The sequence below is a fragment of the Pecten maximus genome, chromosome 1, assembly GCF_902652985.1.
Source record: "Pecten maximus chromosome 1, xPecMax1.1, whole genome shotgun sequence".
NCBI classification, from domain to species: Eukaryota; Metazoa; Mollusca; class Bivalvia; order Pectinida; family Pectinidae; genus Pecten; species Pecten maximus.
Window position 1 is genome coordinate 49,651,252 of NC_047015.1, and position 19,727 is coordinate 49,670,978.

A 19,727-nucleotide genomic window follows, 5' to 3' on the forward strand; every position below is an offset into this window, starting at 1 on the left:
ATTTTGACAATTGAAGTTTGTTATCGCTATTTCTCAGAAAGTAATGAAGGGATCTTTCTCAAATTTCATATGTAGGTTACCCTTGGTGCCTAGTTATGCATATTGTATTTTAAGACCAATCGGAAAGCAACATGGCCGACGGGCAGCCATCTTGGATTTTGACAAAATCCAAGATGGATGCCTGTCGGCCGTTGTTTTCCTATTGGTCCCAAGATGCAATATGCAGAACTACAGACCAAGGGGAACTTACAAAAAAGTTTGAGAAAGATCCTTTCAGTACTTTCTGAAAAATAGCGATAACAAACTTCAATTGTCAAAATCCAAGATGGCTGCCTGTCGGCCATGTTGTTTTCCGATTGGTCTCAAAATGCAATATGCACAACTAGGCACCAAGGGGAACCTACATATGAAATTGGAGAAAGATCCCTTCAGTACTTCCTGAGAAATAGCGATAATAAACATCAATTGTCAAAATCCAAGATGGCTGCCTGTCGGCCATGTTGTTTTCCGATTGGTCTCAAAATGCAATATGCATAACTAGGCACCAAGGGGAACCTACATATGAAATTTGAGAAAGATCCCTTCATACCTTTCTGAGAAATAGCGCTAACAAACTTCAATTGTCAAAATCCAAGATGGCTGCCTGTCGGCCATGTTGTTTTCCGATTAGTCTCAAAATGCAATATGCATAACTAGGCACCGAGGGGAACTTACATATGAAATTGGAGAAAAATCCCTTCAGTTCTTTCTGAGAAATAGTGATAACAAACATCAATTGTCAAAATCCAAGATGGCTGCCTGTCGGCCATGTTATTTTCCGATTGGTCTCAAATTGCAATATGCCTAACTAGGCACCAAGGGAAACATACATATGAAATTTGAGAAAGATCCCTTCAGTACTTCCTGAGAAATAGCGATAACAAACTTCAATTGTCAAAATCCAAGATGGCTGCCTGTCAGCCATGTTGTTTTCCAATTGCTCTCAAATTGCAATATGCCTAACTAGGCACCAAGGGAAACATACATATGGAATTTGAGAAAGATCCCTTCAGTACTTCCTGAGAAATAGCGATAACAAACTTCAATTGTCAAAATCCAAGATGGCTGCCTGTCAGCCATGTTGTTTTCCAATTGCTCTCAAAATGCAATATGCCTAAGTAGGCACCAAGGGGAACCCATGCACATATGAAATTTGAGAAAGATCCCTTCAGTACTTTCTGAGAAATAGCGATAACAAGAATTGTTTACGGAGGGACGGAGGGACAGAGGGACGGACGGACAGACCACGGACGCAGGGCGATTTGAATAGCAGATGTGATGATGGTGGGCTAAAAAAAGTCTTAAAGTGTGCTAAGCACACTAGAGAAGCACCAAATACACCTAGACTGTAATAAATTCTCAGGTCCCTGTGCAATGTCCTCTGCGCGGTCCGGTGGCAGAGTGGTAACACACTTGTCTTTCACCTAGACGGCGGGGGTTCGATTCCCTGATCAAACGTGAAAAGGCCCCTCATGTGCTTTAATCCGAGCCAACAAGGGTGATAAATATAGATGTATGTTGATATAGCTTATTTCTCAATTGTTGTAAAATAAATAAAGTTTACATTTCATGGGATATTTCTTGTTAATCAAGTTCAAAACTAAATTTGGCTGAAAGGTGAACTTCTGAGAACATTTGACAATTCTTGTATTAATAATTAACAAGGAGTAATAAAAGAAACCAACAAGTTTGAGTTTAATTCAACAATCAATTTATTTATTAACCCCGGTTAATATTGGATGATACCTACAAATGTATATAACAACTTGTATATAGATCACACACTTGTGCATACCTTTCACTCTTATATCTGTTGTATACAAACCTAACATCAAAAAAATTAGATCAGGAAATTTATTACAATGCAACAGCACTTATACAAAGTATGTATTATTTATTTATTTACTTTTTGTAAAGGGGAAAAAATTGTATGTCAAAAAACATATTTCTACTCAGATCAATTAATAATAACAAAATTGAATGGCAAAATGGCTACCGAACCATGGAAACTTATGAAAAATATTTCTCGAATGAAAAAAAAAAAAAAGAAAAAAAGAAAAAAAGAAAAAAAAGGAAAAAAAAAGAGAATAACAAAAAATGACAAAATGAATGCATGCCTTTGAGATTGTTACCAAATTTAGATGATTTATAAGCTAATATCCGATAAAGAAATAATTGAAAATTTCACTTTCTCTATCCATTACATTTGTAGACAGGACATACATACATGTACATGTACACAGATCATGTGTTTTAAACAGTAAAACACTTATAACACATACACGAAGCTTCATTTTCATACATGAAATAAAGTTCTAATTTACATGTAGCAGTACTCTATCATATATACTTTGTCAGTAATGATCACAGAAGTCAGTCTGGGTACTAACATTACATACATATTAAATCTATCACCTTTCATCATACAAGGCCAATTTGGTCCAGTCACAATATCAAGTGGAATGGTTCCATTGCACAATCAACAGCGAGATCACAAAATCCAATATTTGGTGAGCCATAAACATCATTTTCCTATTTGTCTGGATATAAAAACCTTTGGCAGACATTTTCATAAAGAAATTTAAAAAAAAAAATCAGTTTGTACAGTTTACACAAAGAGATATTGCTTTATTTTTAATCAAATCACACAAAAGTTATACCAGTGAACTGCTTTCAAGAAAATACAAAGAACAGAAACAGCAATTTTACAATGATAGAACATGTACATAGATGTTATGTATAGACATCTGTAATGTACTAACATGATTTTTGTGTAACTGAGAGAGGACAAGTATATTCATGTTAAACTCGTGATTAACCTAAATTAACGAGATAGATATTACAGGATGGTAGTGTGAAAACACCAGTTACGGATTGCAATTATAATCAACCCACAGGGGCTTGACACATTCCTATGAGTATAATATATATTCTACCATGTTTGCTATGTAACGCCAGTTTTGATTGGTTAAAAACCATGTATTATTTTCCAATAACCCACGCTCCTGCCAATAATACACGCTCGTGAGTCACGGCTGTTACAATTTTAAATATCTAATATTCACCCGTTTCATAAAAGGTTACTATAGCCCAGTGGGCTAATGGGTTAGTCTTTCAATATATTTTTATCACAACGCGAGTTCGAATCCTACGGAGGCCCCCAGTTTTTTTCTTTTTTTTATCCTTTTTTTTTTTTAGTTTTCAAAATCAATGCCATATGATATATGCTCTTGATCGTTGTACTGTATTGCCTGTATATTTCATCAACAAATAATGCAATACTCAAGAAATAAATTACAAGGTTTCCCTGGGGTTTCTTTGCTGTTTTTCTATTAGAAAGAGGTCGATCTCAGAACTAAACAGTACATGGTAGAATAGAAACAATCAACTTTGACTCGTGTATTGTTGCAGGATATACAACTCGGACTCGGATATTTTGCAATTTTAATTAATAACTCAGGCCTGCGGCCTTCATTATTAATTTAATTGCAAAATATCCTCGTCCTCGTTGTATATCCTGCAATAATACACGAATCATCGTTAATTATTTCTTAAATATAATGACCCAGAATGAAATATAAACCCCATAGTCTGACTCCTAGATCACTTTTTAGTAACAGATCTTATAGGGGTTTGGTTAGACCCTGGGGTCATTTTTTTATTCTTGGTCCATAATTATTTAATGATTAAGGGCGGCCCGGGGTTATTTTTTACGTTCTGGGTCATAGAAACATGTCAAGACCCTGTGCTTCAACCTTATTAAATTCCTTTCCATCATTCTATCAGGAAAGAGTTTTATATTAAAAATATTCTCCCCATGAACTACAATAATTATGATCAATCTTAGTCGCACCAAGGCCCAACTCCAGTACTATACTATATAAAACAGGATACAAATTAGGATTCGTAACATTCATATATGGGTACATACATGTAGATTAAATCACAACATTACAAATAAATGGAATGTTCAACAGCCTTAACAAGTTGCAAGAATTTTTTATTAAATTGTTAAGTAAACTGCCTAACAATGACGTTGGTTGCAAGATCTAAGTTCTGGGAACAAGAATTATGGTGTATATGTTTCCTAAAAAAAAAATGTCCAGGAAAACTTTAGTGAGATTTACTGAAAATATATATATATACATGTACAAACAAAAATCCTACAAAAATAACTAAAAAAATGTTTTCATGCATATATTATTTAAATAATCGTAATATTTTTCAAAAACAACATTTTTTAGCCAATTGGTTAACATTGATTATATAACTCTTATTAAAAGCTGAATCTTTATTAAAAGTTTCATTGGATGCACATTACATTCAATAGATACCATATACATGTACAAATCCAGCAATAAGCCCAGGGACGAGTGTTTAAAATAAGGTCCATTGTATAAGCAGAAGCTCGAGGCAGGCTTATAACCAGAGGCATTAACTTATGAAACACTTGTATATACAAATGTAGTTTGGTAAAAATTTGAATGACATTTCTTGAGAAAATTTGAAAAGTTTTCTTCACTGATCTTAAGTCATGTTCATGACAGTAATCATTGAACATTTTAAAATTCACTTTGATAGAATGTAAAGTTGTCCAAAGTCCAAATTGTCATACTTAAATTTATGTGCATTACCAAATAAGAAAAAAATTGGAAAAAATAACTTTCAAGTACATACGCTGGATGTCACGACTTTGTAATTTCATAAAAAAATGTACACAATACAACAATAACAAAATTGAAAACAAAAATTAACATGAGCACTTTGACATTTTGCATTGATATATCAATATTTGTATATTTGTATAATGATATAAATAACTAGTAATCTAACTTCGGTGTAAAATACAACTTATTTTTTACCTACGAAAATGGTACTAGTACATGTAAAATGTATCAATTGTTACAGTATAACCTATATACTTTGTGACATATCTAAGTTGAGCTAATGGCAAAAACTATTGGTGTATGTTCTAGAAGTTGTGCTTTACTAACTTTGCGACTTATTGATCGCTAGGTTCAAAGGTAAATGCTAGTGCTCAATTAGAAGTTAGACTCAGTAAGCTTATGATCCATTAAAAACAAGAAAAGGCTGTTATACATTTTTATACACTACCAAAACTTTAAAAAAACTTTGGTAAATAAGTAAATAAATGAAATGATTACCGGGTAATTGTATCTTGCAGAAAGAAATTTGACTTCACTTTCATATTTGGTATGTAATTTTTGTCTTAAGGTAGCTGTTTGTTTTTTCATTTGGTTTGTGCTAATTTTTGTGTTAATTACCGGTAGATACATTCTTATTCCATGGGTACCATTTTATGCATTTTGTGACAAGCGATGTACACTGTCTTCAGATCTACAGAGTGAGCATGAGAACCTGTGTACACGTACACTTGCTAAGCTAGATATACAATACTGGTTCTTGAACCACAGATCTACAATTTGGTGGGAAAAACATGGTTTATGAACCAATAATTACTTATTCGGTGGGTAAATTCTAGCTGGTTCATGAATAACTAATTTGATATGTTGGTGATTATATAAACTTGCTAATTTGATTGGTTTTTCAATCAGTTTTAATTATCTTAGGTGATTAAATGGTGGTACATCAATGACACTGACCTGCGCTTTTAAAAAAATAAGTACGACTTTCATTCCTACCTTGAAATTGGTAGAAGATTGCCTGTTCAGTGATCATTACCTCTGTAAATACTACAGACTAGTTCATTAGCCACAATGTTATCTTCATGGGCAGAACACAAATCATCCTGTATTGAATTATTTTGAGGTTTCATTGATTTTAAGAAAAATTTTGATCAACATTGTTATGATTGTGGTAAAGATGAAATGATATCTGGAAAAATGAGGAAATCAGAAATTGCTTTTTTAGATGAAAAGAGATTCTACAATATCATACATAGTCTCCATGATTGTTGCTCTATTTTGGGACATGGTGTGAGACAGTCATCATTGGAACTGGCCCACCGCTCCGGTGGGGGTGGGGAAGTGTGGGGGTGGGGGTAGTGTAGGGGTGGTGTGGGGTGGATATATCTCAAACTAACCATTCAGTCATTAAATGCCCGGCCACTGATGGTGAGAGTTCAGGCTTACTGATCACATATCATCAGGCTTGTAATATTAACTGAATCATCTGATATGATCTGAATACATGTATACACTAATACACATCACACCATAATTGCTTTTCTAATCAAGTGACAATCAAATCTAACAATTTATCCACTTTCAGAAACAAGACAGGACATATTGCTGGAGACTCGCCATGATGATATGTCAGATTGTCGTACAGATCACAGATAAATGACAAAATTCCAAGATTAACTGTAGTTTGGTCCTTTGAAAACGTTCTTATCGACGGTTGATAGAAATTCTCTGAAGAAAAAAACAGAAAAAACAAAAACTGAATAAAATCAAAAGAAAATAAGAAAAGAAATATTAAGAAAAGAAAATCACAAGGACAAAGAAAAGACAACTATTTGTAGAAAGCAGAGCTGATCACACTTGTTAGCTAACAACACAAAATATGTTAGATATTTTGGCACCAAACCAGCTGGTTAAACGATCAAGGATTTCTTCGACAAGACAATGAGAGGATGGAGGGTACGTGAGAGAATAAGCCTTTAGAATTGTCAGTGTTTTTATTACGAGGGGGCGCAGTTGTAATTGTGATGCAATTTAATCTTCTAACATATTAAATGCCTAACAGGACTGGGTCATTTTTAAAGAAATGGAAAAAAAACCAAAAACAAACAAACACAAAGAAATAAAAACAAGGAAACAAAAAACACAACGAAAAAAGAACATTTGATTGCAGCAATGTTTTACCACATATAGCAACACCAGCCCCTTCTAGTACAATTCTAAATTGAGTGTTACCTTATATATATTATATATATACATGTATATATGATTCATTAGTACCACCAGTAGCAGTAGTCAAAGGTGTGGTGGAAGAGTTATTGTTGTTTTGACAGCACTGTATCATTGTTCAGCTCTTTTGAAACATATATATATGGAACATGCATGTATCCTACATAACAGTCGATAAAATCGCACATGACTGCATTGTGTAAACTCTTATCCTATGGGTATACAGTAATTACAAATCTTCTTTCTTTGAAATACCCAGCTAATTTTTTTTTAAACTTTGACATTTCAATTTTTGTTAAAAACTCTAAAATCTACCTGTCTAGACATAGGACAGAAAATATATCATGCAACCTCAACAATGCTTGGATCAATGTTACATGTGTAAGTTACATGTACAGTGTAGTATGTGTGTAACGCTATGTAACCTGATGCATCCATACACAACGCAACCAGGAAGTGTCTGGTTCACAGAAACACCTGTGTGTAACTACCTGCAGGTGAAAGCAAATATCGTATAACAATTTCTAAAATTAACTTTAAATGTATACTGCATTTACACTACAAAGAGCTCAAAATTGTCCCTTCATTTAGTCTGAATGTATACGAACGAGTCAACTTCTATATCATTTTGTTTCTATCTTAATTTCATATCAGGTTAACATAAACTTCACCACTGGCCACCTCAGGCTGACAATGTTCATAAAAGATTTCAATCCAGGAAAAAACATCATAACACTGGGAAAATCAACAGAGATTTTACTGGAAATTACTCAAAAATCTATGACTTCTTGCAAACAGAGATAAAATTAGGAGTTCTACGCTCTTGCTTGTCAAATTAAAGATTTAAAATTAGATATACATTAACTAGTTGGATCTGATTACAGGTACTTACAACACAGAGTCTGTTATATAGAGTTAATGGAAACAGCAAGCTTGTGAAATGTCAAATTATCTGGATATTAGATTAGGGATGATTTGGGATACCTTTTAAGGCCAATGGATGGTAAGCACTGCCAATGTCGAAAATTTCTGGGATAATTTTTGGTGAATAATAGGAATATATCAGAAAGTATTTTGAGGAAGGTGAATGAAATTTTCCTACAATATATTATGCATATTCCAGTGTTTCTCTCCAGCTTATATTTAAGTCTGAATACAGGCCAAATTACCAGTTGTGTATGATTTTTATTTTTCTCAATGTATTCATGAAAATTTCCGTTATCTTTACTTCAAATCTGGGATGTTTTTAAGTTGGGACATCAAATCCAGCGATCCATGAGGCACATTTTCTTCATAATTTTAATGCTTTTGCTGCACGTAAAGTTCCCAATTTTTACCAGGTAGAAATTTCCTAACAAATCCATCTAGCCTGGAGGAAAAACACTGTATTCTGAATATTTGAGGAGATTTTCAGCAAAATTGAAGGCAGTGGTTACCTGGCCTCACCCCAAAGCTATCCCAGTTTTATTAATGTCAGTCAAGCGTGTAATTCAGTAAAATGAATGTACACAAAAGTTAGGCCATTATCTCACATTTCACATGAAGTTAAAAAAATAGTTTTACATTTAATTTCAAAACATATACACATCTACTTGACACATGAATGTATATACATACTTTATACACAGGTAAACAACATTTTATCATAAACGTATAACCTACACCTGAAGAAATAGTGCAAATTCATCCAAAACAAATTGTGTATTGGGGACCTGCCATGATTACTAAAGGCCTTCATTGTAATATCGGGACGGTTTGGAGATTATTGTCTTTCATCAGACTGAATGAGAAATTAATGCAAAACAATCAAACTGCTTCTTAACAAAAAAACATATTTCCTAATCTATTTGTTAACCCCTTCACCCCTACTCACCATATTGTACTCTTGAAATTTACATTTAATTGGTAATTTGTTCTATTTACCTTCACTTGAGATAGAGCACCAAAAGCTAGAAACCTAATATATTTCACCTCTCTTTAGGTATATACCTTGAAAGTTTCAAAAGATTGATCCCCAACATTATGAGAAAATGAACTAAAAAAGTATCACTTAACCAATGTTTCCTTTTCACTTGCTTTGTTAATAATGAGAAAATATATATATACATGTATATATATACAAAAAAATAGGGTCAATTTCTATCTTAAATATTCTATGGCACTTTCAAAGTTTATCCCTGAATTATGCTTCTGGGGCGTTAGTTATTTTTGCTGCTAATTATAGACATATAATTAACAGGACTATACTAAGTTATCAATATTTCATTAATATCTAAAATGAGTACGGTATTTTTCTATAAGCTTAAATAAATATATTATATAGATATGGTAAAAATGTAATGATTAATTTTTTTAAGTTTCAGTTTTGAGGGTCAAAAAGGCCCTTTCTTGAATTATTCCCGAATTTTTAATGTTCACTAATGGGGCGTCACAAAACTACATGTTTCTGATACACAAACACTTAACATGAATTCCAAGGTGATATTTTTTAAAAATTGTTACAGATTTGAACACCTTTAACTGATTATTCTTAAATCATAAGGAAAAACAAGAAAATCTTTTGTAATATAAATTTTTGAGTTGACAAAAATTGTCATTATTATTGCAACACTGATACTTTCCAATGTGGTTATGTAATATTTTTGTGACATTACACTCTAGACTTGTCTTAACTGTACCTCATCATCAGCAAAGTCGGTGTTTCCCCATGTGCGGTAGGCCACTGAAGATCCCACTCCCCATGTTCCCGACACATATCGTCTGTAAAAGATGCAAAATACATTATTCTGGGGCCAGCAACTTGTTCAAAGCAAGCTCAGATTAACAACCAATTCAAGAAAAACTAGAAAATCTATTAAGACATATTATGTGTCCTCTTGAAGCCATGTGACCTTTAGATTAAGTTTAACCAAGTTTAAATTGATTCAAAACACTTACCGTCGGTACCATAGGACTCCTATCACAATTGCAACCATGACAACTATAGCGATGACTACCCCAACAGCTATCTTGCCCGCCTTGCTCATCCCAGCAGACTTTTTTGTGAGTGCATGGGGACTCTTTTTTGTGGAAGAAACTGGCACTGTAGCTGGTGGTGTTGAAGGTTTTGAAGAAGGTGTAGCTGGTTTTGCACTGGACTTTGGTGTAGAAGGTTTTGTAGTAGTGGCAGCTGGATTTGTACTGGGGATATCGATTGGTGTAGTTGGTTTTGAAGTAGTGGTAGCAGGTTTTGTGGTCACGGCAGATGATTTTGACGTGTTTGCAGTACTACCGGTATTATGATTTTCTGTAGTGACCACTGGATTTGAAGAAGTGTTCACAGTACTCGTTGGATTATCAGTAGTAATATCTGGTTCTAAAGAGGTGCTTGAGGCATCTGTAGTAGAATTTGTGTCAGCTGGTTGTGTACTTTTGTTTGGTAAAGGTACTTTAGTTATGGAAGTATGATTTGTAACTGGGTTTGGTGTTGAAGTGGGAATTTCTGTTTCAGGAATGACAGTTGTCGTCTGCTTTGTAGAAGATTGTGGGCCAGCAGTAGTTGTAGCATTAGTTGAATTGGATGAATCTGTACCAGAGAGAGGCTCAGGGGTTGCTTTATTCGATGTATTTGATTTTGTAGATGTATTAGTAGGAGTGGGTGTAACTGTTGCTGGAGCTGCAGTTGCTGAACCAGGTGTTGCTGCAGCAGGTGTTGTCTTATCTGGTTTGGCTGTAGTAGGTGTTGCTGCAGCAGGTGTTGCCTGCCCTGGTTTTGCTGGAGTAGGTGTTCCTGCAGCAGGTGTTGCCTGCCCTGGTTTGGCTGTAGTAGGCGTTACTGCAGCAGGTGTTGCCAGCTGCCCTGGTTTTGCTGGAGTAGGTGTTCCTGCAGCAGGTGTTGTCTGCCCTGGTTTGGCTGTAGTAGGCGTTACTGCAGCAGGTGTTGCCAGCTGCCCTGGTTTTGCTGGAGTAGGTGTTCCTGCAGCAGGTGTTGCCTGCCCTGGTTTTGATGGAGTAGGCGTTACTGCAGCAGGTGTTGCCTGCCCTGGTTTGGCTGTAGTAGGCGTTACTGCAGCAGGTGTTGCCTGCCCTGGTTTTGCTGGAGTAGGCGTTACTGCAGCAGGTGTTGCCTGCCCTGGTTTTGATGGAGTAGGCGTTACTGCAGCAGGTGTTGCCTGCCCTGGTTTTGCTGGAGTAGGCGTTACTGCAGCAGGTGTTGCCTGCCCTGGTTTTGATGGAGTAGGCGTTACTGCAGCAGGTGTTACCTGCCCTGGTTTGGCTGTAGTAGGCGTTACTGCAGCAGGTGTTGCCTGCCCTGGTTTTGCTGGAGTAGGCGTTACTGCAGCAGGTGTTGCCTGCCCTGGTTTTGATGGAGTAGGCGTTACTGCAGCAGGTGTTGCCTGCCCTGGTTTTGCTGGAGTAGGCGTTACTGCAGCAGGTGTTGCCTGCCCTGGTTTGGCTGTAGTGGATTCTGCCTGTGATGGTGTTGGAGAACCATTTGGTAGTTTACTGGATGAACCATTCCCAGATTGTGGTAGAGGAGTTTTATTCCCATTCACAATTGGTGATGGCTGAATTGATGGTGTAACTGATGCTGGTTTAACAGAGCTATCTGAAACAGATTAATAGACATAATTCTCATCAAAAACACAGATTATTAAACTTATATAAACTATATATTACAATTTCTCTTGCATACCACTCTACATATAAAATACCTGATCCCTCCACATCTTAATCTCCCTAACAACTCTCCATCTTACCTGGTAATCTCTCTAACAATTCCACACATTAATCTCCCTAACCATCCCTCATCTTTATCTCCCTACCCCTGAGAACCCCTCCCTCATCTTCATCTCCCTAACCATCCCTCATCTTTATCTCCCTAACCATCCCTCATCATTATCTCCCTAACCATCCCTCATCTTCATCTCCCTAACCATCCCTCATCTTTATCTCCCTAACCATCCCTCATCTTTATCTCCCTAACCATCCCTCATCTTTACCTCCCTAACCATCCCTCATCTTTATCTCCCTAACCATCCCTCATCTTATCTCCCTAACCATCCCTCATCTTCATCTCCCTAACCATCCCTCATCTTTATCTCCCTAACCATCCCTCATCTTTATCTCCCTAACCATCCCTTATCTTTATCTCCCTAACCATCCCTCATCTTCATCTCCCTAACCATCCCTCATCTTTATCTCCTTAACCATCCCTCATCTTTATCTCCCTAACCATCCCTCATCATTATCTCCCTAAAAATCCCTCATCTTTATCTCCCTACCCCTCCCTCATCATTATCTCCCTAACCATCCCTCATCTTTATCTCCCTTACCATCCCTCATCTTTATCTCCCTACCCCTCCCTCATCTTTATCTCCCTAACCATCCCTCATCTTTATCTCCCTAACCATCCCTCATCTTTATCTCCCTAACCATCCCTCATCTTTATCTCCCTAACCATCCCTCATCTTTATCTCCCTACCCTCCCTCATCATTATCTCCCTAACCATCCCTCATCATTATCTCCCTAACCATCCCTACATCTTCACTCCCCTAACCCCCTCATCTTTACCTCCCTAACCCCTCCTCACGTTACACCAACCCTCCCTCACTTTATCTCCCAACATCCTCTTATCTTAACTCCCCCCTAACCCCCCAAAAAAACCCCTTTTCCCCACCTCCCCATCTTACCCCAAACCCCCCAAAAAAAACCCCAAACCCCCCCCCCCCCACACCCAAAAAAAAAAAAAAACCCAAAAAAAAAAAATTTTAAAAAAAAAGAAAAAAAAATTTCAAAAAACCCCCCCTTTTTTTAACCCAAAAATTTTAAAAAACCCCCCCAATTACCCAAAAATTTCCCAAACCCCCCAAAACTAACCTTTTCCCCCAAACCCCAAATTTCCCCATCAAAAAAAAAAAAAACCCCCAACCCCCCCCCAAAAAAAAAAAAACCCCAAAACACCCCAAAATTAAAAAACCCCCCCCCCCCAAAAAAACCATTAAAAAAAACCCCCAATTTCCCCCCCCAAAAAAAAACCCCCCACAAAAAAAAAAAAATTTTTTTTTTTAAAAAAAAATTTTAAAAAAAAAAAAAAAAAAAAAAATTTTTTTAAAAAAAACCCCCCCCCAAAAAAAAAAAAAAAAAAAAAAAAAAATTTTTTTAAAAATTTTTTTTAAAAAAAAAAAAAAAAAAAAAAAAAAAAAAAAAAAAAAAAAACCCCCCCCCAAAAAAAAAAAAAAAAAAACCCCCCAAAAAACCCCCCCCCCCCCAAACCCCCCAAACCCCCCAAAACCCCAACCAAAAAAAACCCCCCCCCAAAAAAACCCCCCCCCCAAAAAAATTTAAAACAAAAAAAACCCCAAAAAAAAAAAAAAAAAACCCCCAAAAAAAAAACCCCCCCAAAAAAAAAAAAAAAAAAAAAAAACCCCCCCAAAAAAACCCCCCCCCCCCCCCCCCCCCAAAAAACCCCAAAAACCCCCCAAAAACCCCCAAAAACCCCCAAAAAAAAAAACCCCCAAAAAAAAAAAAATTAACCCATTTAAAATAACCCAAAAAAAATTAAACCCAAACCCACAAAAAAAAAAAAAAAAACCCCCCAAAACCCAAAAAAAACCCCCCAAATTAAACCATCCCTCATCTTCATCTCCCTAACCACCCCTCATCTTATCTCCCTAACCATCCCTCATCATTATCTCCCTAACCATCCCTCATCTTTATCTCCCTAACCATCCCTCATCTTTATCTCCCTAACCATCCCTCATCTTTATCTCCCTAACCATCCCTCATCTTTATCTCCCTAACCATCCCTCATCTTATCTCCCTAACCATCCCTCACCATTATCTCCCTAACCATCCCTCATCATTATCTCCCTAACCACCCCTCATCTTCACCTCCCTAACCATCCCTCATCTTTATCTCCCTAACCATCCCTCATCTTTATCTCCCTACCCCCCCTCATCTTCATCTCCCTAACCATCCCTCATCTTTATCTCCCTAACCATCCCTCATCTTTATCTCCCTACCCCTCCCTCATCATTATCTCCCTAACCATCCCTCATCTTCATCTCCCTAACCATCCCTAACCATCCCTCATCTTTACCTCCCTACCCCTCCTTCATCTTTACCACCCTGCCCCTCCCTCATCTTTATCTCCCTAACCATCCCTCATCTTTATCACCCTAACCCTCCCTCATCTTTACCTCCCTAACCATCCCTCATCTTTATCTCCCTAACCATCCCTCATCTTTATCTCCCTACCCCTCCCTCATCTTTACCACCCTACCCCTCCCTCATCTTATCTCCCTAACCATCCCTCATCTTTATCACCCTAACCATCCCTCATCTTTACCTCCCTAACCATCCCTCATCTTTATCTCCCTAACCATCCCTCATCTTCATCTCCCTAACCATCCCTCATCTTCATCTCCCTAACCATCCCTCATCTTCATCTCCCTAACCATCCCTCATCTTCATCTCCCTAACCATCCCTCATCATTATCTCCCTAACCATCCCTCATCTTCATCTCCCTAACCATTCCTCATCTTCATCTCCCTAACCATCCCTCATCTTTATCTCCCTAACCATCCCTCATCTTTATCTCCCTAACCATCCCTCATCTTTATCTCCCTAACCATCCCTCATCATTATCTCCTTAACCATCCCTCATCTTCATCTCCCTAACCATCCCTCATCTTCATCTCCCTAACCATCCCTCATCTTTATCTCCCTAACCATCCCTCATCTTTAACTCCCTAACCATCCCTCATCTTTATCTCCCTAACCATCCCTTATCTTTATCTTTCTAACCATCCCTCATCTCTCTCACACTACCTTTCAGTGTTATCTCCCTGTACTCCCCACCTTAATATCCCTAACTATATATCTCCCCATCTTATCTCCCTAACCACTAATAACTTTATCTCTCTAATCACCGAGTCTCCCATCCTTGATCTCCTTAATCTCTCATCTTAATCTCCCTAACCACTAACTTTAATCTCCCTACCCACTCCTCATCTTCATCTCTCTAACCACTCCTCACTCTAACCTCCCTAACCACTCCTCACTCTAACCTCCCTAACCACTCCTCACTTTAACCTCCCTAACTACTCTTCAATTCAATTTCTCTAACCACTCCTCATCTCTCTAACCACTCCTCACTTGAACCTCCCTAACCACTCCTCACTTGAACCTCCCTAACCACTCCTCACTTTAATCTACCTAACCACTCCTCACTCTAACCTCCCTAACCACTCCTCACTTTAACCTCCCTAACCACTCCTCACTTTAACCTCCCTAACCACTCCTCACTCTAACCTCCCTAACCACTCCTCATCTCTCTAACCACTCCTCACTTTAATCTCCCTAACCACTCCTCACTTTAATCTCCCTAACCACTCCTCACTCTAACCTCCCTAACCACTCCTCACTTTAATTTACCTTACCACTCCTCACTCTAACCTCCCTAACCACTCCTCACTCTAACCTCCCTAACCACTCCTCATCTCTCTAACCACTCCTCACTTTAACCTCCCTAACCACTCCTCACTCTAACCTCCCTAACCACTCCTCACTCTAACCTCCCTAACCACTCCTCATCTCTCTAACCACTCCTCACTCTAACCTCCCTAACCACTCCTCACTCTAACCTCCCTAACCACTCCTCACTCTAACCTCCCTAACCACTCCTCACTTTAATCTCCCGTACCACTCCTCACTTTAATTTACCTTACCACTCCTCACTTTAACCTCCCTAACCACTCCTCACTTTAATCTACCTTACCACTCCTCACTTTAATCTACATTAACACTCCTCAATTTAATCTCCCTAACCACTCCTCACTTTAATCTCCTTAACCACTCCTCACTCTAACCTCCCGTACCACTCCTCACTTTAATCTACCTTACCACTCCTCACTCTAACCTCCCTAACCACTCCTCACTCTAACCTCCCTAACCACTCCTCACTTTAACCTCCCTAACCACTCCTCACTTTAATCTACATTAACACTCCTCAATTTAATCTCCCTAACCACTCCTGACTTTAATCTCCTTAACCACTCCTTACTCTAACCTCCCGTACCACTCCTCACTTTAATCTACCTTACCACTCCTCACTCTAACCTCCCGTACCACTCCTCACTCTAACCTCCCTAACCACTCCTCACTCTAACCTCCCTAACCACTCCTCACTCTAACCTCCCGTACCACTCCTCACTTTAACCTCTCGTACCACTCCTCACTTTAATCTACCTTACCACTGCACATAACCACACACATGGCAGCTGTTTAAATACCAAGTATATGTTAACTTGCCCAATAATGTTCTCATTTAAACATGTTAACAGATAATATTCACGTAATACCTGAACAAAATAATGAACTTACATCTAAATACTTATTGACAGAACATACAACAAAACATTGATAAAATTTTAGATATGTGAAGTTGACAATGTTCAAAACCTAACCAGCAATCCAATAAACGTCCGATGAAATCAAAATTTGAGTCTATTCCCTTTTCTTCTCTCGTTAAGTTCTAACGAATCATTTCCTTTATTAAGGAGATACTCGGGTTTTGCCGACTCCAGTCCCTTTATGTTTCTTTTTGACAGAATCTGTCTGTGTTTTGGCAGGCTCATGCGTTCCGCCATTTTGTACAGACCAATTACTTGCCCGTTGCATTATGGGACTATTTCGCATAAAAATTTGGTCTGTCAGACCTAGTTATTACTTTTGAGAATTTGCCGTATACTTTCATAAATACACATTTTCCTCACTTTTTGATTCGCGGTAATTTGTTAGGCATGTATTAAGTCTGAAAACTGTAAAGAGCTTGAAATGTAAACATTTCTTTGGGTGGGAGTATGTGGCCTTAATCTCCCTCAGCAACCACTCAACATCTTAATCTCCCTCACCAACCACTCAACATTTTAATCTCCATTACCAACCACTCCACATCTTAATCTCCATAACAAACCACTCCACATCTTAATCTCCCTCACCAACCACTCCACATCTTAATCTCCCTCACCAACCACTCCACATCTTAATCTCCCTCACCAACCACTCCACATCTTAATCTCCATTACCAACCTCTCCACATCTTAATCTCCATTACCAACCTCTCCACATTTTAATCTCCCTCACCAACCACTCCACATCTTAATCTCCCTCACCAACCACTCCACATCTTAATCTCCCTCACCAACCACTCCACATCTTAATCTCCATTACCAACCACTCCACATCTTAATCTCCCTCACCAACCACTCCACATTTTAATCTCCCTCACCAACCACTCCACATTTTAATCTCCCTCACCAACCACTCCACATCTTAATCTCCATTACCAACCACTCCACATCTTAATCTCCATTACAAACCACTCCACATCTTAATCTCCATTACCAACCACTCCACATCTTAATCTCCCTCACCAACCACTCCACATCTTAATCTCCCTCACCAACCACTCCACATCTTAATCTCCCTCACCAACCACTCCACATCTTAATCTCCATTACCAACCACTCCACATCTTAATCTCCATTACCAACCACTCCACATATTAATCTCCATTACCAACCTCTCCACATCTTAGTCTACATTACCAACCACTCCACATCTTAATCTCCATTACCAAAAACTCCACATCTTAATCTCCATTACCAACCTCTCCACATCTTAATATCTATTACCAACCATTCCACTTCTTATTCTCCCTCACCAAAAACTCCACATCTTAATCTCATTACCAACCACTCTGCATCTATTTAATCAATTAATACTCTATGAGCTTTCGCCAACCACCTCTCTTTAACACCCCTATTAATTAATTCTCCATTTACAGATTGCCAATCTGTGGATTTTGTGTTCCAAGCGAGACAACTCTTAAGAAAATGGCCGCCATTTTTCCGTGATACGTTTGTTGCAATACTGTATCGTATAATTTCATTGTCATTGTGTCCTGTTACAGTTGTTCATAATTTGTCGAAAAACGTAATTATAGAATATCCCTTAAGAATGACACTGTGTAATGTGGATTTCAACAGAACGTGTTGTGATGTCACAACCTCGTGAGCAGGTATCTTACCTGGAACACACCTGACCCATCCCCAATTCGCGCAGTCACACATAATCCTTCGATATTTCCCAAACAAACTGTAACTGTTATGAATGAAAAATTATATAGAAAAGAGTATGAAATTTTATAATAATATTTCGTGTTTCATTATCGTTACTGACAATGTAATTACCTGTTTGCGCATCTCCATAAATTCTCGAAACAAGGCACACGGTCAAAATGAAAGCATATAACGTTGACATAATCAAAAGTTGAGCTCGTTGTATTGAATCACTTTTACGTCCTATTTAAAATCGTGTAAATCAGTATGTAGACGAAATGAATGAGGAAATGTTGACGTGTTAAATTATCCGGGTGGCGTCGATGAGCCGAGACGGTCGATCGAAGAACTATAGCTGTATATGATCACCTGGCCGTCCCACCATTATAAAAGCTGTGACCAATCAGCAATCAGTTGGGTTCACCTCTGAACTTTAACCCATGACCGAAAAATAATCCAGGTCATACTAATCATATTTACCTTTCATTATAAATGTGGTTTCAGATTTTACCTGAGGCACTTTCTCGATAGTCTAACACATCATTATATGCTTAAATAATAAATATACATCGTTCGTAATCTTACACTAAATACATACAGGACTAGAGCATGTGAAAATTACGAGCGGTAAGGCGTCTGTTCGTCTGTTTTTTTTCTTTAAAAGTCTACCTCCCCTGAACGACTTACCGGAATTTAATCAAAATTTCAAACAATGTGTATTAGCAAACACATAGTAATAATTACAAGGAATTAATCGACACTGAAGTGTATTCACATTACCAAAATGCATACACATATGTACATGTAAAGTAAGTCTTTGAACTGAACTATTGCTGAACAAAGTATATAAAGGGGCATTTTAAAGAAACTTTTTAAAATGAGTATATCTAGTACTGTTGTTGTTCTTTAATAAATGCAAAAAATAAATCCCCAGTGCCTGTAGAAACCATATAGTCCCCTTAACATAGTTGTTGATAGGACATTAAACAATACAAACCTAACCAAACCATTCCTAGATATAGATAGATTTACAAATAGTGCACACATTACTATGTACTTGACAAGTCACAAATGCTTAAAACTTGCGATAAAAATGACTCTTCTGACCACTGAACACAGCGATTATGGTTGGTGAAAGCTTTCTGTATTAAAATTTTAAATTGATATTTTAATGAAATTTATTTTCAAGTTGAATCGTCTGTATCAAAGCATAAATAGTTAATGTTGTTATTACCAAAGGACGTAGGCTTGATATAAGTAAAATTTGTCATATCTTTTATTTTCCATACAAGTTTCATAATTTTGACATAGGTGTATCGTTATATAATGTTGCCAATCTTGCATATCTATTTGTTTTATGTTCATAATGTAAGTCAGTTAAAAGAAAAAAATCTATGAAATGAGATTGTGTTCACGAAAAATCCAAAACATTTAAAAGGAAGTTCATTAACATTCATTTTGACTAAAATCAGATATATCTTTCACTATATTTATTTACAGTAAACAATACAGTGCCGATAATCAAAGCATAGGGCCCAAGATAATCCTCTCACTAACACTCGCCTGTTTTAATTGACACAACTAGGAATATGAAAGTGTCTTTGTCTTGCATATTATTCAAGAAATAGATTGTTGTATGCTGAAAATCGTAGGTAATTATTATCGACACGGTAATGGTATGTTGGCA

General features: G+C 37.3%; 1 protein-coding gene across 2 annotated transcripts; it reads right to left on the reverse strand.

Moving 5' to 3' along the window:
* Positions 1-5,248: 5,248 nt before the first annotated feature.
* LOC117336887 (mucin-2-like) lies at positions 5,249-18,515 on the reverse strand. 2 transcript variants are annotated; one of them, XM_033897639.1, is made up of 5 exons: positions 18,173-18,514; positions 10,398-11,520; positions 9,870-10,352; positions 9,611-9,692; positions 5,249-6,434 (listed from the first exon to the last, which is right to left on the reverse strand). In XM_033897639.1, exons 1-5 carry the CDS (start codon positions 18,240-18,242, stop codon positions 6,411-6,413), a joined length of 1,782 nt encoding a protein of 593 aa, XP_033753530.1. In that variant the 5' UTR covers positions 18,243-18,514; the 3' UTR covers positions 5,249-6,410. The 2 variants fall into 2 exon arrangements, with proteins under 2 accessions (XP_033753530.1, XP_033753521.1); XM_033897630.1 differs by having other exon boundaries at positions 9,870-11,520; positions 18,173-18,515.
* Between the last annotated feature and the right edge of the window lie 1,212 nt (positions 18,516-19,727).